The 23,887-nt window shown below is 34.2% G+C and overlaps 1 protein-coding gene across 1 annotated transcript in view; it reads right to left on the reverse strand.

Moving 5' to 3' along the window:
* The window catches only part of LOC132554898 (H(+)/Cl(-) exchange transporter 7-like), a 76,983-nt gene extending 69,115 nt beyond the window's left edge, over positions 1 to 7,868 (reverse strand). The window contains exon 1 of the mRNA XM_060219229.1: positions 7,740 to 7,868. Within this exon, the coding sequence (XP_060075212.1) occupies positions 7,740 to 7,868 (129 nt within the window). The remainder of the gene's footprint in view (positions 1 to 7,739) is intronic.
* Positions 7,869 to 23,887: the final 16,019 nt, after the last annotated feature.

Below are 23,887 nucleotides of genomic sequence, written 5' to 3' on the forward strand. Positions count from 1 at the left end.
CAAGCTTTATAAGCTGACATAACCTTGTTAGTGAACTTAATTCAAAGTCTGGAGTGCAGGTTATGCACACCAAATGAGTTGCTGATGACAAGCTAGCACAACATCTTCAAACTGTTAATGATTTATAAACAGATAACAACACATACCTACAAACATACAATTTCTTTTTGCTTTGAAAGAGATGCAATGAAGTAAAGAAGACAGTGACACATACAGTGAAGTGGCAAAATTGTATGATGAAATGAAAGTGTTAGACAGGTCATTACTTTTTCCATTCCCCTGCTACAGATCAAATCTATGACTTCCAACAAACTAGGACCTAAGTGTATGCTGTACTGGTTATGCTGAAGTGAAATTCTTCAAACCAGAGGCTGTACGAAGTCTACACTTGTATCTCCTCAAAGAAAGAACAGCCAGGTTTCCTGGGGTAACAGCAGTGCTTTCTGGAGTAAGTCTTTAACTTTAGGACATCTCCATCAGTATCTCCTTGGTCCTTACATAGGCACCATTGTACAGGTCATTATCTTCATGGCTTCTGCTAGGGATTGAGCTACGGATATCTTACTACATTATGTTCTACCCTGTGAGCTTAATAGAAATTCTCTCTTATAGAGTTAGTAAGAAATAGCTCGTACAGTTGTATCTTACCAGGGTGACCAAAAATTAATGAAATACTTTCATTACGAATAAAATTTTCTTCTCTAAAACACATGTTATTTGTATATAACAAATGACAAGCAAACAACTGTCAAATGGAACAAAAGAAATGCCAAAACCTACTAGTAATACACTGGGATTTAAATCTTGATTTCTAGATTGGCTTTCTTAAACTAATCTACCTGGTTACAGACCATTGACCCTAGTTACTATACTCCTCCCACCTAAAAACTCTAGACCCTAAAGACATACATATACATATACTATCTGTAGTCAAACCATGTTACAAGAAGACTTTAATGAACAGTATTGGACAACTCTAACCAAATTAGCTACTCAACCATCAGGGAAACTCTCCTTGAATTAAACATACTTGATAACATAAAGGCTTCACCAAACCTATCAATACAATGATTGACCATACAGATCAATGGTACATGTGCCTTGATGATCCTTTGCACTGTATATACATATATAGCTTCTGTTTCATGGTTATAATTTATATGTACTTCAAACACATTTTCACTCTAAAGATTGAATACAGGTAAACATATAACTGATAATAGTATCATTATATGGTAAGCATAATAGAAGTGTAGGTACCTGTCACTTATTTTGTAAAGTGCTGAATGTTTTGTGACATATAAATGACCTTCACAGCGTTAAACAAACATTAAATAAAAATCACTTTTGACATGGTTAACTTGACTATGATGTTGTCTGTCTGTAAACTGCTGGAGCTTTTCAACACAACACAATTTGTCATATTTGTAGTTAAAGCCCAGGGGACCTGTCAGATTATTCCATTACTTTATTGTAAACCAGATTAAAGGTGTGTTCAACATCTTGTGCCTCTAATTACTTTGCTATATAACAATGAAATATCATGTCTTTCATCTATTTTTATATAAATTCATTGCAAATTCCAAGGACATAGATTAGGATATAACAGTTGATGGTTTACCATAAAGTACATACTTGCTATAGCAGAAGCATTTTGCTTGAGTTGAAAGTTAGTGTCACACTTTGTTGTAAGGCATTAAATATTTTCTAAAGAATATTTAGAAGTCTAAAACCACATGTAAGCAGTATATTTACCCTACAGATATACAACAATCTAAAATTACATCAAGCCAACCCTGATCTTAATCTCTACAACCATTATACAAAATTACATGTTAACTGATGTTAGCTAGTGTGTCAGTTTGCTTGTTTTATCACCCTGTCATCAGACAGTGTCATTTTGAGACAGGCTAACCTTGTAATACCTGGTGGCTATCTTACTGAACAACATACAGGAGGACTGTAACATGCCATCGACAGCAATTAGGGTAATGCCCCAAGACAAAACAATGTCAGCACAGACTGGTCAATTGCTCAGCTTCCCATAACACAAGATATAAATACCTGTAAATCTGCAACAATTGCTGCTTCTAGTCAAGCTATTTATCATTTGGAATCTATAAAATCAAAGTTCCAGTTCTGATATTATAAGAGAGAGTTGTCAACATGTCAACATTCTAAAAATTATTGTGCTTTTTGATGCTAATGCTGTGTAATATTAAATACTGAAATTATATTAATAAAAGGGTTTGAATTACAACAACTGTTTAAAGAATATTGAATATGAAACAGGATACATACAAATTTTTATTGATGTATCAAACAGCACCATAGTTGAGAGTTAGATGCAATACATGCTTGAATCAGATGCTGTTTATCTTTTGGATACTATGGCACTCCAACTTTTCAATGTCATTATGTTCTCACTATAAATAAAGCTTGAGTGTACAAACTCTAATTTGCTAGGAAATATATTCCAACATTTTCATCTTGGAATTTTAACAAAAAAATAGCGAACACTCTTCATAGGTATCTGTGTACAAAGAGGCCTGAAGTGTAAAGATTGGACTCACCAAGGGAATTTCCTCAGGCATGGAAACGTCTGCTTTCAATACTAAATCTTCATCTAGCCATTTAATAATCTCATTTCTCCCATGGATATTAAAAGAAGCTTGAGCCAGAAGGTTGGAGGGTGTAGTGTACACCAAGCCCAACATGGGGGTATTCTCTAAATCCGAACACACTAGGCACACAACTCCAGCATTCTTTCATACAAAGAATGCCCAAAACTAAGCCCTATTACAAACCCTCTATTTAAAGTCATTTACAAACTTTTCACGTTCCATCAAGTGCACACTTTAGTATTGATCAGTAAGATGCCGCCAAACTGCCTGGAATTACCTCACAAAGTAATATGTCCATGATGTGTACTCTGGTAGCATCTAGTGGAATAGCAGCACATGCTAAGGATTTGGGGCGACACCTCTTGCAGCTTTCCCCTGGCATAGGCAGCACTTAGTCCCCTCTCCATACTCCATCTCAACACCGACAGCCTCAAGAAAGACTGATGGTAAGCATAAAACTAGCTTTGGCTTACTTAATGGTGCAACAAGCTTGACTGGGGTGAAAAAATACTCTATGAATTATTTACTTAATCTTACACCCAGCAGAAATTACAATCAGATAGCAAACCCAGCAGGTCAACTCTATTTATTTCGAAAGTAATGAGCAATTCATACGTAATTCTTTTACCTTTCACTCATAGCGTCTATCAAAAATCAATACATGTACATGTAGAAATACTCAAACAATTCTACATGATATTCACCAAACTAAACCCCTACTTTATAGGAACGGTGTCTCATGAGAAATCTCCACATTTCAATGCATGCATGATATGATTTTTATCTTCATGAAAACACATTTACTACATTTTTGCTGAGTGAAGTTTTCGGTATTTTTCTGTCAACCGAAATAAAGAATTTGAGTATAAAAGTATGACCTGAGAATTGGGTGTCTGGTAAAGCAGCTAAGGCCAACCAAGTTTAATCAATATATATGAAAACTTTTCACAATATATATACATTATCTCTGGCCTTTGCTGAACAACTCTTATTATTACATACACCATGATAAATTTCACTTTTAACAAAATCATATCTCTACCACTTTTGATGTCTACAACTATTAACATTGACATATTTTATCCACCATTGAAAAACCAATTAAGTTAGAATTATATATACTGTACACATGTATTTTTTATAAGATTTATAAAATAATTTGTTTTTCTCAGATAAAAAGGATATGTTTTCACTGTGTGATAAATCCGCAAGTGCATCTCTTTAAATGATTTATGGAGATTTTTTAATTTTTTCCCTAGCATGTGTAGAAGAGTTAAGTGAAAAGGTAAGTACAGTAGCATATAAAAATATGCCAAAAATTTCTAACAAGAGCACCAGTTAAGATAATGAAAATATTCATTTTTATAATTTAAGTCCATAACAGGAAGTAATTTATAAAACATTGCATTTCATTGCTACATGTATGAAAGTCTCCAAAATGTGTTATTTATCATATACACGAGTGTTCATGTTGTGTCAAGTTTTGTTCAACTTTCATTTGCATATTGACTACATATGTTGTATACTGAGGATACCATACCCATCTTTCTGAAAGAATCAGAGGTCACATATTGGAATAAATTCCACTGAATCCCTTTCACCAAGTAATAGTGTACTTCACACTAAATCTGATGGTGTTGATCAGGTAAGAAAAATATTGGTAAACTGCATGATATATAAATACAGCAATGTTTGGGTGAAGTAGAGCACACTATTTGTACTATCCTTTTTTAGAGGGATGGCAGCATCTTTATGTCTTTCATTTGAAAAAATTTAAGGGATACCAGACCCCCACAAATTTTTATAGCAAACTTAAGTACTTAGTCACAATCCAAGCTTATTGTTTCCTGTATAACAAGCTTCATGTTAAAACTTTTATTGGAACGTGCATCAAGCAAGAGGATTTCTTAATAAGACTTTCAGGGTTGAGGTAAGCTATACAATAATAAGTCCCAATGTTACCTTTAATGTAGGTCAATATGTGATACACAGTCAAGGTTAACATATTCCTCTGGGTAACTTCCTGTACAGCTTTCACTGAAACTGTTTTGATGTTTTGAATGTGTATTTTTATAACACAGTACAGCCACTGTGTGAAAGTATTACTTATTTGAAGAGACAGATAAAAAAAAATGCAATGAAGAGGTCGGCATTAGCCACAATCATTGTTTATCTGTAGATCTACCGAAGGAAGTGTTAAAGTACTCATTGGAGATTTCAGCAGCAGTGGCAAAAACCAGGATAGACTTAATCCATTATTTATACAAATCAAGCCGAAATAGAAACGGCAAACACTTTTTAGCACTGATTGTATAGATCTAAAACTTTGGTCTATTTCCTGTTGCTGTCAGTATTTGATGAATTAAGAGATTATTCTAGAAATGTTTGACAGGATTTTTAAGCCTATAAACCGATCTGTATATGTTATAAGATGCTGTGTGAAGGTGAGATGATACATTTGCAATCATTTAAACCTATAATATCAACTCTGGAAATAGGAAACCCAAAATCAATATCACGTCTATTGAAAGTAAGAAAAGCAGGAAATATTTCACAGATAACAGTTCCTTGATAGCTGATTATTTTCAAACAGTGAGTATAAAGGATAATTACATAATGCAAATTTTAGATTAAAAAAATGTTTGTTTACAATATATCCTCATTCTATTAGCTATATCAACTGATTTCATTCTAACAAAAAAAGACAAAATTTATATACTGCTGGATACTGCAATAAATACAATCTGACTACTGTTGAGGACCATAGTTATACATTTTTTAATACTTTAATGTCTCTTTCATTAAGTTATTTCTAGTACTTTTCATCTACAGGAAAAACTGCCTAAAATTAAGAATCTTCTAAACACAAAGCTAATTGATATCTGAATACAAAGCATAGAATTAATTAACTAAGACAAGCATAAGAGTTGAATGAAATTAAGCAGTTGTGTATCAGAGTGATCTGTTGTAGAATCAACTATATTAAAGTAATTAACATAGACAGGATCAAAATGTATCTTTTAGGTAGACATAAATTTCAGTTGAAATCAAATTCTTTATTCATGGGTTATGCCACTTCCTTTAAATCAATTTTAAATTCATTGACAGTAATGTTGACAAATTATATTTGAAAGCCAGTTACTATATCTGTTATAAGTCAGGCGATGTTAGAATACTATCATGATGACAAGAATTCTTGGTACAACTTTGAACAAATTTGATATAACACAAAAAAGTTCTCACTCAGAGAACAATTTTGAAGGGCATACAAATGAAAAACACTAACATAAGTGTGCAAGGCATGTGTACCATCTGGTGGTAAAAACTCATGGTACTGAGTTATACATGTATTCCAATCCAAGATGATAATTTCTAATATCTAGACTACTGCATTCATGTTTTCCAACCTTGGTGATAATTTCGAGTATCCAAACAACTGCATTCATGTATTCCAAACTTGGCAGTCATTTCGATAATGCAGACCACTGCATTTATGTATTGCAATCACGGTGACAATTTTGAGTATTCAGACTGCATTCATGTATTCCAATCTTCATGATTATTTCATGTATCTAGACCACTGCATTTAACTTGATAATTTGTAGAATTTGCAAAACTGTAGCATATTGTTGAACATGGATGCCATATCCCAATTTCTTAGGATAGAAATGTATAATGCATGGAATTTTTTATCTAAAAAACAATGAACTTTTAAAGGCATGATGTACCTGTATGACGACATCATATAATATGAACTCCAATTTAGTACTTCAGGAGTAAAAGTCATGTATTTGAACCTGATGAAGCCTCCCATCAGAGGCTAAACTAGTCTGCCAATATAACCCACTCACTTGTGATGCATGGTGTGTGTGTTGTGATTGAAACTTCTTTGGATTTATTTTGATATTTCATTTCATCTCCTCCATATTTTTTGGTATCTATACCAAATGCACAGCCCCCATCTTATCAACCAACTAACTTGGAACAGACTTTGGTTCTACTTTCTTTTTTGTATGGAAAGTGAAGCAATCTATCAACTAGTTGGTGAAGACTAAACCTAGTAAAAGATTGTACGTGTCCTTCTTAAGTCTGTGTATTAGTAATTATCACAAACTTAAAGAGGAAATGTATTTAATATGAGAAACTGCCTTTTTATAAGAAAAAAAATATATGTGATATAATACTACAAGAGAGAAAATAATTGGGATTGACTGAATCGTAATGCATTCTTACACAGAAAGCATTAAATATGAAGTTCTGAGATTAAATCATTACTATCTGTTCACCTCACACACAATCATAAGTTCTAACATCAGGTTAAAATGACATCAGACCCTGTAAAATAACTTATCAACAACTGACACTGTTGGTGTAGTTAAAAGTCAAAACCGATTTCCGACAATAGCGACTAAACAGAGTTAAAAATTTTAGTTTAAACATAAATAGATTCAAACAATTCACACAAGCACACTACTGTACAAAATGAAATTGTTTAAGTATTTTACAGTAAGATAGCATCTATCTTTATCATGAATTTGAACTAATATCAATAAAGAGCAACACTGTTAGAAGTTCTTTACAAATAACACCATCTCAATGCACAGGTTGCTAACTACATACTATACTGAAGTAAATTAGATCTCTGCTCCTAACAGCCTACCTTGTATATTACATTTGCAGTAAAGATAAAAGCAAATATCCTATTCCAATTTCCTGCTTTTTCTTATCTTCTCACGTCTTGTACAACAAAATTTGGAAAACTGTACAAGTCAGTAAGGGTTGTTCCCCTTTGTTTACTTGATTTTCATCTGTCACTTCATCATCAGTCTCTTGGAGTGTGGCCCGTTACGACGACGCGATATTATCATCGACACACTTACCGATACGAGAGATGTTTGGTATTATACACATTTTAAAACATTTTGTAGATAAAGGTATACCCTTTATTTAAATGGTCCCACCTTACAATTACCAATACAGTAGTGATAAAAGATAACGTCACTGCCAGAAGTGAAGGCTCACAGTACCGAACAGTACAATGTACTGTAGATGAGATTGTTTATTAGATTAGACAAACCACCTGTAAAACTGACAGAGAGATTCATAAGAACTTACCTTCACTTTCTTGTCATCTTCGGTTGGAACACTGCTGTATTGTCCATTTGTCTCTGCGTAAACTGTTACGGAAGGTGTAGATCTCGCAAAGTTTTCCACTTCATCAACCTCTAGAGTAGTAGACGCCATTCAATCCGCCTGATGACTGTCAATGGGTACTGAAGAGTTCCGTTACTTTTGGCACCTGATGTTTCGCGGGGTTTTTAGGTTGCTGAAGTAGAGCAGGGTGACTTTGTTACTTCGTGTTTGTAGTATGTGATAGAAGCTCATACATCATGTCTCAATTTTCACAGTTAAGTTACTTCACAATTTTCCCAAAGCAAAAATGAATGTTTCTCATTTCTGATATATTGCAAAAGAAATGTGGCTTACATATAAAACTCCTCAGTTTACATGTACTAATTAAGTCGTCCTATTAAATACGTGAGTCTGTCCACTTTTATCCAAATGTTTCTACCGTTTCTTTGAAATTCTGGATGTGAACTGCGGGGTATGCTACTTAGACATATTCAAATTCAGTCTAAATATATCTAGTGAATGATTTTGAATATGAACTTGTTCACAAAATATTCATTCTTATCAATAGTAATCAGACAACCCACAGATGACCTCGCCAAAGATTAATTAATGCGCAGTACATGTGTATATATGTTTCAGTGTTTATTTTCACCATTTTATACTCTATAATAACATTTATACAACTAGTTCTACTATACTAATACGAAGATTTGTGTGAACCGAGGAGGATTGTGTTGTATTACCATTGTCAATACAGTTTGTAATTTTTCAACGGAGGGGACACGAACAACTAGGTAAGGGAACATAATCTAGTTATGGAGTGGACACACTTGAGCACTAATAGTTAAACTAGGATACGGACGGAAACACTTACTCTCCCCCCCCTCTCTCTCTCTCTCTCTCTCTCTCTCTCTCTCTTAACACCGTTCATTATAGATATTATGTAGGTAGATCAAGTATTGGAAGGGTAACTTCTGAAAGCCCATTAGTTCTATTTCATCCTTCCAGCATGATAACGTTTTTACATGATGACTTGTAGCTACCACTGTGGTTTTGTCCTGTCTTTTTTTTTTATTGTAATGTAATAGCAAGATATCAAACTAAAAGTTCTGTTTTCTATTCCCACGCCGTTAAGCCAACATTCTACATTATATTGTTGTCACAAAGAGCACGTACTCAAGGACACGCTCTAGAGTAACGCCATCGAATCGGTCAGAAAACCGCTTACACAGTGGGTTTCGTCGAGCAAAGAATTTGAGACTGTCCTCATCGGCCGGTATTGAAGTTGGCGAAGATGTACAAAACTGATGTGACGGTTAATTGTTTCTTTTCAATGTTTTATACTGTTAATACAGTAAGGTTGTCTGTTACTAACAATCCATAAAATGAACAAATAAGAGTGTAAATACATTAAAGTCACGTATAAATGGGATATTTGGTAAGAAAAGTGCCATTGGAATGCATTTTCGGAACTCGCTGATTAGTAATACTTCTGTTACGAGCCACGGATTTCAGAAAACTGCATAAAACCCCACAAAGAATAAAAGACTTTGGTCAACATATCAGTTCCTATCATACAGTGTGTTTCATCTCTGCCATCTTGATAAGCTCCCCTTATATGCATATATGCATTTTTGTCTACAATTAGAATATTTGAATATCGTTCAAATATTTATTTCATGAAAATTGAAAATATAAAAAAGGGAGAAAAAAAAATAATAAAATAAAAATCTCGGTATTTATCACACGATGTGCTTCGTCCCCTCTGACCAGGTACATTTATGAATAAATATCCTTTAAAATGATTTTTCATTGTCAATCTTTAAATATCGTCCTTACGTTTATTTCATGAAAATGAAGTCCTACAAACAAAACGTATAACAGTAATTAAGTGACTGATTTTGAATTGTGAAGCTTTTGGTCGCTTCCCATTTCTTAGAAATATTGCAACGAGTCTTTGTGTGAACATCTACAGTACAGAAAGCAAGATGATAATCTGCGGCCATATCGAATTTTCAGTCGAGTACAAAATGGACCTTTCACAAAACGTAAATGTGTTAGTGATACTTCTAAGGCTTGTTTCAATGTTATTTGAATTCCATATTAATTTTCAAAAAAAAAAAAAAAAAAGCCAAAAAAATACATATTTATGACCGGCTTCAATTTCTGATTCAGGTCGAAATCGAGCTTAAGCGACGAATTCATACTCAAATTCAACTCCAGCCTTACAGTTTAACTCTTCATGTGTTTTAGATTTAGATGGACGCTTGGCGTCAATATTGAACTCTGATTTTGTTCAGTCGGCCTGTTGTTTGTAGAAAGTTTAGTCAATATTTTTAAGTGTCATACATGACGACGACACTGACGCCAACGGATCATCCATTATATGTCCATGATATTGATGACCTTGAAGGTCAGATAAGAAATACTATATCATATATATACCACTCACTTCGTTTGTTTATTTGTATACTCACTACAACTTTTATCATTAATACAAAGTAAACAGTGATCACTGTTTTTGTGGTTATATCGAGATCAGTCACGTATCCACAAATTATCAGGGTATAATAAAACAAACCATGGGTACATAACGATTTTTTTTCCTATGTATTAGTCGCTTCATTTACTACAATGTACATATATTTGAAAAATACATATATAGCAGTCAACAACAAGAAACTGTTTGTGACTAGCATCTGTGGAACGAAACTATTGTCTCATTCAAATCAATTCTCAATGGCTACAATTATATTTTAGACATACGATCAAGTATTTTATTTCTGTATGGGAGCCTTCATGTTTGTACCAATAAGAGAATATGTCCTCAAGTATCTTCCTTGCAACCTCCCAACACGAAAAGGAATTTTAATTATGTTTTTGCCTTCAATATTACACAGTTGTTATCTGTCGCTAAGGACAATATATTTTTCAAAACCCGATATTGTAATTATTAGCCATGGCAAAGCTAAGTAACAAGGTCAAGGACAAATTCTAATGCTACATAGGAAAAAACCCAAATGTGTTAAGCGCATGCTATTATAACAATACACAGTTTCGATGGGAAACTGAACTAGATCAGAGATCAGCAGATATTATATACACTTTTTAAATGGCACAATCACTGTCACAAGAGTGTAACAACTAAGTTTCAATGTCGTGACGATGAATTCAAACAAGTTTCAAAAAGATCGGTAGGAGACTGAGGGAGGGTTTCCGAATAAAATGATGAACAAAATAGGCCATCCAAGGCGATACAAGTTTCAGAGAAAATCAACTTCAAATGTGCAAGGAAAAATTATTTGTTAAGTATCGCCGTCACTTTACCAACTACGCCATTGACGAACGTTTACAATAATGTCAATGCAGGGTAAAAGTTGTTATAGCTAGTTGCTGTATTTTAGCTTCAGTTTTAACAAGAACTGGACAATATTCAGAAGTGGAATGAGGTTTGGCTGATATCTTTCAACCGAGACAAGTGTGAAATCATCCAAAGCTTTCAGCGACTCATATAAGATCCATGATGAAAACGGCAAATAAGAAATAAATCATAGTCAGCCATCCAAAGACCAAAAAGGAAAAGACTCTGGAAAAGACACACAATGTTGCTGTAGAGGCGAAGGACAGCAAGGTGCATTATGGTAGATTACCGCAGGCAAAGCAGCCTTACAGAAACCGTCAAAATAAGGGCGTCGCAAAGTTACCATGTGAAGCGTCTTGTCAGTGGGTTGATTGGCTACCCACCAACAACCCATCTACAGCCAACCTATGCTGTTTTATCCGTCTTAAAAGAATACCCCCCCCCCCCCCCCCCCCCCCCCCCCCCCCCCGCGGCCACTCGACAATTTTTTTAGCCGAAACTGGACAATGATATGCCTTATTTTGAAACATACACAATCATTAAAGAAGAAACTGCCGGAAACGTCTTGCCTTTTATTAAATAGTGATATTACATACTTAATGTTAAATATACACTGATTTATTCTTCTTTCAACTAAAGTCTTTTCAATATTAACAAATAGGTCTGTAAATATGAAACATTCTCGAAATCTATACCAACAGATTTAAACTTAGCCAGCTTCATTCTGCTTTGATACAATTTAATGAAAGCAGACACCAATTTTTTAGATTATTTTGCCAGAACTATTGGAATATTCTAAGATCTATTTAATGAATTAGTACTTGCTTTAAAATATCTTCAATCTAATTTATAGTTTATTTATGTATGTTAAAGTAACAGCACTGGAAAAACAAAAGTTGAATATTTTGATCTTAAAAAGTATTTAACAGATCTTATTGTTACTCTGAATAGGCATCCTTTTATACATAATGGAGCTGCCAGAGATTCTACAGCTGTTACATATTAGACACAATGCTGTAAGTTTTAAAAATGTACAAAATGATAGAATAAATCCCCAGGAACTTGTAGCAGAAACATTTATTTATAATCCTCAGTGGCGTTTTAAAAGTCAATAATAGGTAGACACTTATATTAGGTGGCATATTGTGACTTTTTACTTTACAAGTGAAAAATTTGTCAAATGGGACTTCCGATTATGACACGAGAGTCAAACATGTGATATACTGTGCTGTAGTATTATATTTGATAAGATATATGACCCTATCAGGTAAGGTAAGCAAGTCGGTGTTTGTTTTAAGTGTGTTGTCTACACGACAAAAATCAATGACGTTACACGTATTAGTCAGTGTCTGTGGTGACTGATAAGGCTAATTTCAAGTTTCTTGTCCTTTCGCTTTGTCGCCTTATTGTTAAAACAAACGGTTTGTTGATTTGAATCTTCGTCATTTATACTTGTTAAAAAGAGGATGAAGAAAAATGCTAATAAAAAGTTTTAGAATTTTTTTTGTCGTCTTGAAAAAGGAACATTTGTTGATATTAATGAAAAGGTTACTGGTTAACTGTTACAAAATCCCTAATGTTCACAGTGTTTGGTTAGTTGTCGTGAAAAAGGATGGAGATTAATGAAAATGTGACAGGTTAATTGTTATAGTTAATTTTCTCCATTAGAGATATTAAAACAATTATACACTAAATTATTGAAACAAGCGAATTATAAAGCAAGCACATTAGACATCACATTTCTCGATTTCGTAAATTTATGATCTAAACACAGGACATTTGAATTACGGTAAATTTGTCGTCTGATAGGATCGGGCTCAACACAGAGGACATTAAAGTATTCGACAGTTCACACAAATACAACCATCCATACTCAACTATACTCAAAAGTGACAAGCAAAACACGATGATGCTTTTCTCAAATATCTTCGTGGACGACTAGAAATGTTAGCGACCAAGTAATTTTACAAAAGCTTTAGGATTGCTCCGATTCAATTTGTAGGAATCAGTTCCTACAACAGAATCTTCGTAACTATAATCTATTTATATATATTATGTGAAATTTAAGTGGACCAAAGTATATATATATATTGTGTCCTACTCTAAAAAATAAATACAAACTGGTAAATTTTTGTCCTACTTTATATTCGCTAGTTTATAAAGTTATCATTTATTTTTTTTTTTTTTGCCACGAACTTCTTTTATAGATATATAAGTTATCCAGTCAATTCGCTGATGTTATATATACTGGAGCGTTTTCATTGGCTGCGACAATTATAAATCAATCGTGATGTCATAATATGGACAATGACGTTACGTGCTTTAAAACTTGCCAAAATGTAACTTTTTATGTGATAAACAGAATCTCTGTTTATTTATTTCATATGAAATTTTAAGAAACTTTTCTTGATTTTTGCTTTTGTTTTCTGTTTTGTTTTTGCTCGCCTTAAATAAAAAAGTTCTAAGATTCGTTACATAAACCTGCATACGAAATAAAAGCTTATTTGATATCCTATATTTATCACATAACTGTCCTGTTGTTTCGTGTTAAACGGCAGCGTCACAATATCGACACAGGTGATATAACGCTATTATGACGTCATAAATAAGTCAAATCTCTTGATGACGTCACATGACGGTGACGGAAGTGAAAAAAACGACTGTCCGCGTCGAAATCAGTATAGGGAAAATTACGTGACAGTTTTCGTTTCCTAAAGCACGGGTTACAGGATAAAAAGAACCTTAAACTCATGCCGATGTAATATGAAATTCATTGAACTCATAAGATAGCTCGACATGTCATGATCACTAACCTAAATACATATTAAATTATTTGGCTCAAACATGGACTTATGAATCCTCAAAAATCCAGGTAAGTCGACCTGGCAGTGTCATAAGGAGATAAGGAATACACAGAGAGCATTCTCCCGATAACCCGGTTTGACATATCAGTATTAGACGTCTGCCGACAGAACGTATCCATATCATACAGAACTTGACCTTCAGTATGACGTCACGTGTGCAAATGGAAGCGATTGGCTACATGCTGATTTTTACACACGGGTGTTGACATTTGAATTTTGATAAGGGATACTTACTGTACATATATCATTGGTTTTGTCTTTCATATAGGCGTGTATAATTGCAAATGTGCAAAGCGTTATCACACAATAAACATCTATGACATTCGTGAATCAGGTGACCTACATGTATACAATGTCCTTGACTATTGGTCAATATCCCGCAAGTGTCCTGGGAGCGTTATATAATAATCTTATCACTACATTTATCTTCACATTAGAAAATTAACACTGAATTAAATATACTCATTCTTATAACACGAATTACACCCAGTTAGTCTAATATTGCAATGATACTGACCGGCACAGAAGAAATTAAAAAAATTCTTCAAATATATTTTGAAACAGCGTCTATTCGACAATAATTAATATATATCTCTGGCAGTCAATAACATGCGTACACGATGTGCAGCCATAGCTTCTGCACTCCAGGGGAGACATGAGATTAAGGTCGACCAGGAACAATACTAGTAAAACGATTAAACGTTATGTTAGATAACCTTGTATTAATCGGCACATAAACTGAAAAAATACCCCAAATTATATGTTTAGAAAGGACTAGAAAGCGACAATTAACTGTGCCATGCTGTCTAATTACTGATGAGTGTACCACTGCTGTTTGACGAATCTCTTATTCTCCAGGATATCAGTATTTTGATAATTGTGTTTTTTTCGATGAACTTTTCTTTAAAAATATTATCTTATTTGAATTCTAAACATATTAGATCAAAGATAAAAGTGTGAGTGAATGGTCTTTTTTTATTAACGGAGTCTGATCGTTAACAATTTTATATACACAGCTGTACTCAGCCAACGATCTTATATAGTTTACAAAACACAAACAGGTTACTGGATAACAGACTGGGAGTTTAATTTTTACATTCTAAAATCACTGAGCAACGTAACAATGCAGGGGAGGAATGATCCTACAATATTGTTTCAATGATGAAGCTCTAATTATTTAAATAAAACTAAGATAGAATTTTTTTAAAGACGTAAAGATGTGACTACAAACAGTTTGAAGGCACATGTTTTCAGCTATTAATATCAGCAAGTTATTATGACGTTGTATAGGTAATGTCTCAAGAAAAGACAGGAAATATAAAAAAAAACCACACCCAACCTGTAAGGAAAAATGGAATAAAAGTTTAAAATGCATGCAGAAGCATTCGTCTGGAACAAGTAAATAACTAAGCTAATTTCCATATAATTAGCATGCCGCTAGAAAAAAAAAAGACATAGATTTGGATTAAGACAAACACTTACCTCTCGTGGAGATGTTGGCTCCAGCGATCAATGTTAGTGAGGAATGTGGACATGGGCTCTGGTCCTATAGAATACCTCCTGGGAGATAGTGTTTATCAATCAGAGTATAGATAACCACCCGATTAGCCGTGCGATAGACCACCCGGACAGAACGATGAGAAATATCAAACGGATCATGAGTGAACATTATACCCGTAGGCTTGGGGAAAAATCATCACAAGTTTTTTGCAATTATCTTTCTAATTGTTTTACAGGTTTGACATTACGTATCAATATCGAAGAGGTTTGGAAGAAAGCAGATAATCGTTAATAGACGACCTTTGAAGGAAAATGATCGTCGCACTTGTAACTCAGTCGAACAACTTCAGCATGTCGTTGTTGTTATATAAAAATTACATCTTCCTTAATTATGAAACATGAAGAAAGACTACCACTGATAATTACAAGATCAGCTGTTATAGAAACGAAAAGCCTCGTCTTCTTTGACGATGCCCACCATGTCTACCTTGGTCTACTCAAGGAAGAAACGTTTCGTTCTCAAATGAGAACAAAATTAATAATAATAAATCAAGCACGCCCAACTTTATAACACACAAGGGAATATAATCGAAAGCTTTAAATAGAAAGCCTGTGGACTTTATTCGATACTTAAAATATTAGAAATAAATAAAGAAACTTGGTTACACTCAGACAATCCAATCTGATGATGACTTTGTAAATCGATGGATAGGAATACCTCAATGTTCACAGATTTTTTTCCTCACACGTATTTGAGACCAAACTATTCTTTAAAACATAGATGGATAATAAGCACGGGGTTGGAATACCTCAATGAAATGTCGTTTCCATTTCAAATGGTGACTTTTAAGACAATTATTGGATGAACTATGGCTCAGACAGCCTGATTCAGTCAATCTAATTTGACAAATCGATTGCTTATATATAGATCACTTCTCTGTTTGAATCTAACGTTTCCCGTTCGAAGTACAAGGAAAATACGACCAGATGTTCCAGAAGAGTAAACGTCTTCTGCTTCATCAACGACACCGGCATGTGTGCATTGGCCAATCCAAGTGAGTAATGCCACATTCTTTAATGATAACAAGGTGTACAACTACGGAACCAACAGGCAAGGTAACGAACATCAAACCTTTCCAGCTTCATATTGCACAAACAAATAAAATCTTTCTCAATGAGATTACTGTTACGACCGCAATACTTCTCCATAATTTCCATCAACCTGCTTTTTTGAACCCCTGAGATATTACTTGGCACTGTCCCTCTTCGCTTGTTGACTTCGTTGTGACCAAATGAAGGATTTATTTCTTTGTTTCTTTTCTTATGTCTCGAACGATACATATTTATGCAAAAATCCATGTTCACATTATAAAAATCATTGATGAAGTATTTAGACAACTGAATATTGATACATGTATATACGTTTACTTCTAATTTTTCATTCTGAAAACATGTCCTTTTCTAGACGACCCTTGTGACCTCCTCAGTAAATTCAGTGAAGTGATGAAAGTTTGGTGGAAAAATTATAATCAAAATTTCATGCAACAAGGGCAAGATATGAACAAAAGAAAGATTTACACGGAGACTCTTGAAAAAGTACAAGGAGAATAATATCAGGCGTTCCGGAAGAGTAAGTGTCTTCTGCTTCATCGGCGACACCCGCCATGTAAAACTTGGTATATATTTAATGCTTGCTAGCATCAAATTAACGAGAACAATAACGTTCAAAGTATATTTCAGGATGCTTCGTGTAAAATGTGTATGGGGATATTAAATTTTGCTTATAGTGCTTTTACGATGGTATATATGTAACACGGTAAAGACATACCTTAGATGTACGTCAATATGTTTAACATTAAAAGTTGTGAAATTTGAATTTGGATCTCTGTCTGATCATTCGAATAGTTGCACTATTCAAAATATAAACAGGAGATCGATGTTCTCCTGAAACAATCAAATGTATAAAAATTGGTTATTGATTGATTTATGCTATTGCACCTTTATGTCTAAACTTTGATATTTCTGCCGATCATTTGTGATTTTCTTCAGTCGCCGTTTAGGTTAAAAACAATTAGGAACTTAGCGTCATAATGAGTCCTAGAAGAACGAACCATATATATAATACTGTTTAATGCATTATTTGGTTCTACTGAAGATAATTCTTCTGTATTGAAATTGTATTCACTTGTGTGTCTTTTGCATAATCGGCTAGTTTAGATCTTCCTCAATAGGCTCCTAGAAGTCGACAGTTCGGGCTGTTGGCGTCACTGACTTGGCGGTATTTGTCACCACAGGCTCTAGGTTTCTTTTGAGGGACAAAGTTCGCTATTTTGTTCATTAATATTGTGATCTTATCGGTATAGAAATTAAGAACATAGAAGAGCGAGTTTGGAACATTTAAAAACTCCAAAAAGTTTGAAAATGTATGAATTTAAGTTTTACTCTTTAATGCATTTGAAATGATCGACGCCTCTTAACCGATCAATGAAGTGTGCTTCGCTTAGAAAATCAAACGAGAGTGTCTTGTCATACCTTTTCAAGGCTATGGAAAATAAGCTGGGCTTTTCTCGACATATTTCTGTATCCCAACATAACGGGCATGTGATCAGGTCAAGGGAAGGTCGTTTGACTATATTTGGTTTTTCTAAATGTGAATACACCACTTAATCAAAGTACGCATTTATATATTATGATGGTCATGTTAAGTTGTGTGTAGTCTTATCTAGATATTGTTAAACCAAATATCTGTGTGTCTAATGTCTGTTTGTCCCTACACACTGCACATCTTGTAGTTTGGGCAATTAGATCTAGGTCAATGTCATTTACACCGTAACTTGAAAAATGATCTTGTAAATTGAGCTTAGTCATTTTTTTTATTTCCCAATTTCAAGATAGTATGAGATCAATTCTGTAGATGATTTAGGGTCAGAACATTGTAAAATGCATACTAAAACGCCTCTTTTGTTGCTAGTGAAATATTAACTTTAGCAACGCTTTTCGAAATGTCGGTTATGAGAATGTTTCATTCGATATAGCTATTTGTATATGTTGTCCGGCATGGTACACCGTTGATATATCTAATATACAATAATTTCTAGAATAACTCGTGTGAAATTTGCTCTTAATAACTTGGATCTTGCCCGACACGTTTTAATTCTTTTCATCATTTGATAAGAATAGTATGATAAGATGGGTAAACAAAACCACGAGTTAAACTAAACATTGATAAAAAGAAGACAAAATTTCAAGGAAATCGAGATCACGTGTTCCGTAAAGATCACCATCTTCTGTTTCATTGAAGACAATCGACATTTACAATTTAATTTCAATGCTCAATTTCTGGCAATAGAAAAGGGTTTTTATTTGGCAACGACGTACTGAAAACGAAAAAAAGTGATTTACTACAAAACACCTCACAAAAACCTGAAACTTTCTCGTCAGTTATTTATTTAGAGAACCAATATGGTATGGTCTTAAATATTGTGATCAATTCATTTTTAGATATGCATGGAGGGCTGCATCAAAATCAAGTCAAATCACATTAACGAACTCAAAACACTTTAACGAACAGGTGCGCTTATAGATAAGACATCATTACTGATAGTGTTTATCTCTGTTATTGTATGATAAACGTGTTTGTTTACATCACTTATTTACTCACCTATGTCTGAATGAACATTGTATTTGTCATTCACATAATAGACATTGTTCAAATAGTTTACAAATAAAGGAATATTCCATTTATATAGATTTCACTATTAGTATTATATTAGTAAAATATAATAACATTCTTTGCATGCTTCAATACAATGATGACAAACAATTGCCAAACAATATGTTAATGTATCTTCATTATCTCGATTGAACAGACATAGTATGGTTCAAATATCTTTATAAAACATTTATTCTAATTAATCCGAATATTTGAAATAAAATCTGAACTTTTATCTTAATTACAATTCCTTGATATTGATATATACCTTACCTACTGAGCGTAAGGGATCTTTTAAATAAACATTACACACATGTTGTTGCTATATCACCGATTTATCTCATAAGGTAGATACTTCGCATTACAAAGCAAAGATACCGATTACACAGTAAACAGTTGACTATGTGACCAATGTGTATCTATTTAACCCTACAGATAACTCAACACTGAGAGTGTTTGGTCAATCTGATAAACATCCATCGTCTTATACACGATCGATCAGGTCCAGACCCTGGACATTGGTCTATTGTGTTGGCAACGTCACAGAAGACAATGACGATAGATACACACGTATTTGCACTTTTTGAACGAGTCCCCAAAAGATAAACGAAGTGTTGATGTATACACGATAGATATACTTGTAGATAAGTATTTTATGTCCCGTAACACTAAGGTTTACATAAGGATTATTTTTATTAGCATTGCTAAGTGCACAAACAATATTACAGATATATCATTACGACACCAAGCTAAGATATGGACATGAAATACACACATATATATATATATATACATACTAAAACAGATATATAGAAACGATGAAAATATTGAGATGTCAGGCGAAACGAACACTCAAATTCAATTAAACTAGGGCAAAACCTTAACATTGAAAGATCTACACGGAAAATCCTGAAAAAGAACAATAATAAGTATGTTTCCAAAGGGTAAGAGCCCATGTAAATCCTTGTAAATTCGAGTAATATTACGTTTCCAAATGAGAACAGATAAACCTGGCACACTAACAAATATCAACCTGATATTGCTTAGGGAAAATAATTTTTTTTCAATGAGATCATTATGGCGACCGTAAAACTATCCCATAATCTTCATCAACCTGCATCACTTGAAACCCGTGATGAGAGTTTGACAGTTGCTGAAATTTTGTATGAAAATCGAATCACTTGCGAAAAATGCAGTTAGGAAATGGAAATCATCACAATTATCCTATATCTTTGTGGAATGTTATCCCCTTTGAAATCGTTGTGGTAAAGACCGAAGTGTAGATTAGTCTGTTCTTAATTTCTTATTCTAATGGATCTATATTTTGGATATGGTCAATGAATATCATGTTATTTGAATATATCATCAGTATACAGAAAAGTGATTTTTTTGTCTGTGACTTGCTTTAATAAAAACATTTGGGTAAATTGTACGAGATATAGTGAGGAGCAATATATGTTCCCATAGGTACGACGAAAATATTGTCAACCAGAGATTCGAGCATTTTTTTATTCCGATATCGTTCTCCGTAAATTCCTTCAATGATTCGAACGTATATTTCACGAAAATTGCATTGCTTCAGTATAGTTTCAACTGTCTTAGAAATGAAAAGAGAATGAAAGACATCCTTCAGTTTAGGATGAAGAATGGTCGTGTGCAGAGTGGAAACGCATAGGAGATGGTGTTTAGGTGAAAACGAGCTCTCGGAGCTCTTTAAAATTCACATTCAATTAATTACACTTCTTTAGATAGACAGTATCACAATCTAATCTATCACATCTAATGAGGAATGATTGCCAATATTTCTGTCTTGGAATGGTTTCCTTCGTTATCAAGCGAGTTTTTTGTTTTGTTTCTTTATTTTTTATTTGTTTTTTATTTGTTTGGGAAATGTGATGCGTGCAGGCAAGGATTAAGTAATCGGACGCCTTATCTCCATGTACAATAATGAAATGTGAATTTAATGTCACGTGCAAGGAAAACAGACTTGTGGTTTTTCTGTTTCAAGCTGCTAAATGTTTAAGGAATGGAAGACCGAATTGATTTAGTCAAAATAAAATGTGAATCCAATGAAGCATGTTTTCGTTTCATTCAGGATCTGCTGTTACTTTTCATGGAATCCATAAGTGTTCTGAAACTCATTTTCCAATTGATAGACTGGGATTCACAATATCGCGAGTCGATCAACTACATGAAGCTTGACGTTTGGCATAGTGTTTAAAATATGTGCAAACTTGAACCATAGTTATAAGATGAAGCCGAAGGCCATGACGAGTTGTTCTAAGATCATCTACATCCTGTTGCTGTGTTGCCACTGTTCCCTGTTTTCCATCCGGCTTTTGATAGGAAAAGAAAAGAGACTGTTAGCCCATTCAGGGTAATACCATCTCATTTTAATATTAGTATTATACATACTAAAGACTGCCTTTTCATTTGATGGCTTGATTCAAACATAAATAAATGATAACAGAACTGTTGCGACACCTGCCTCTTATATTGACAAATATTTCAAAGTCAAAGAAATAGGTAAGATCGTTTCAAAAGTTCCGGCGATTTTGAAATATTTGTCCTTTTTAAATTAACTTGGGTCCCCTTTCAGAGGATAAAAATTATAACCTGCTGAAAATTATTTCGCAAATTGCGTATCTCTTTTGCAACGAAAATAAAAACCATCAATAATAAAGAAATATTCGATGGGAATAATGTTGCATTGTGGGAGAACGCCTCAGCGGAATTGTAAAAAGATGGTATATATTACCATTTTGTTGACAACCTTAGCCCTCATGAGACCATAGCTATCGCAAGAATGTAAAACCCCGTAAAACAAAGCAAAACCATTTTTGTAAAGAACATCAAATATTTAAGTGCCCTATGGCAGACATATTACATGATAAATGTCAGAATGCACATGATGCAATTAATGTAAAATTTACCCTTATCAAAAAACATTAATACATTCCAGTTCCGCTTTTAAGATATTTCACATCAGCTGTTAACATTAAGTATATATCTATTTCATCTCTATATGTGACATCTATGAACAATAAAAGGCTGGTATTAGTAATATTCATTAACAAAAATGTTACTGGTGCATAAAAAACGACAATAACAAATTTCATGTCTGGCATTATTTGCCTTGTCTCAGTTTTTTTATATTGTTATGATCAACCTACTCGCACAGCTAGAACAGTTTTAACATTGTCACCAAAACGACTGTAAACTGAGTGCTGACAACATTACATAGGGGATTTTTGTTGTGTAAAAGGTAAAAATTGTGTCTATTAGTCTAATACTGAGAACGCGACATTACTTACTTTGACCAAGGTTTACATGGCGAGTGTCGTCGACTATTAGTCTAATACTGAGAACGCGACATTACTTATTTTGACCAAGGTTTACATGGCGAGTGTCGTCGACTATTAGTCTAATACTGAGAACGCGACATTACTTACTTTGACCAAGGTTTACATGGCGAGTGTCGTCGACTATTAGTCTAATACTGAGAACGCGACATTACTTACTTTGACCAAGGTTTACATGGCGAGTGTCGTCGACTATTAGTCTAATACTGAGAACGCGACATTACTTACTTTGACCAAGGTTTACATGGCGAGTGTCGTCGACTATTAGTCTAATACTGAGAACGCGACATTACTTACTTTGACCAAGGTTTACATGGCGAGTGTCGTCGACTATTAGTCTAATACTGAGAACGCGACATTACTTACTTTGACCAAGGTTTACATGGCGAGTGTCGTCGACTATTAGTCTAATACTGAGAACGCGACATTACTTACTTTGACCAAGGTTTACATGGCGAGTGTCGTCGACTATTAGTCTAATACTGAGAACGCGACATTACTTACTTTGACCAAGGTTTACATGGCGAGTGTCGTCGACTATTAGTCTAATACTGAGAACGCGACATTACTTACTTTGACCAAGGTTTACATGGCGAGTGTCGTCGACTATTAGTCTAATACTGAGAACGCGACATTACTTACTTTGACCAAGGTTTACATGGCGAGTGTCGTCGACTATTAGTCTAATACTGAGAACGCGACATTACTTACTTTGACCAAGGTTTACATGGCGAGTGTCGTCGACTATTAGTCTAATACTGAGAACGCGACATTACTTACTTTGACCAAGGTTTACATGGCGAGTGTCGTCGACTATTAGTCTAATACTGAGAACGCGACATTACTTACTTTGACCAAGGTTTACATGGCGAGTGTCGTCGACTATTAGTCTAATACTGAGAACGCGACATTACTTACTTTGACCAAGGTTTACTGGGCGAGTGTCGTCGACCATTCGTCTAATACTGAGAACGCGACATTACTTACTTTGACCAAGGTTTACATGGCGAGTGTCGTCGACTATTAGTCTAATACTGAGAACGCGACATTACTTACTTTGACCAAGGTTTACATGGCGAGTGTCGTCGACTATTAGTCTAATACTGAGAACGCGACATTACTTACTTTGACCAAGGTTTACATGGCGAGTGTCGTCGACTATTAGTCTAATACTGAGAACGCGACATTACTTACTTTGACAAAGTTTACAAGGTTTACATGGCGAGTGTCGTCGACTATTAGTCTAATACTGAGAACGCGACATTACTTACTTTGACCAAGGTTTACATGGCGAGTGTCGTCGACTATTAGTCTAATACTGAGAACGCGAC

Source organism: Ylistrum balloti, unplaced genomic scaffold, assembly GCF_031769215.1.
Source record: "Ylistrum balloti isolate Yb309-2 unplaced genomic scaffold, AGI_CSIRO_Ybal_v1 Utg370450, whole genome shotgun sequence".
Taxonomy (NCBI): domain Eukaryota; kingdom Metazoa; phylum Mollusca; class Bivalvia; order Pectinida; family Pectinidae; genus Ylistrum; species Ylistrum balloti.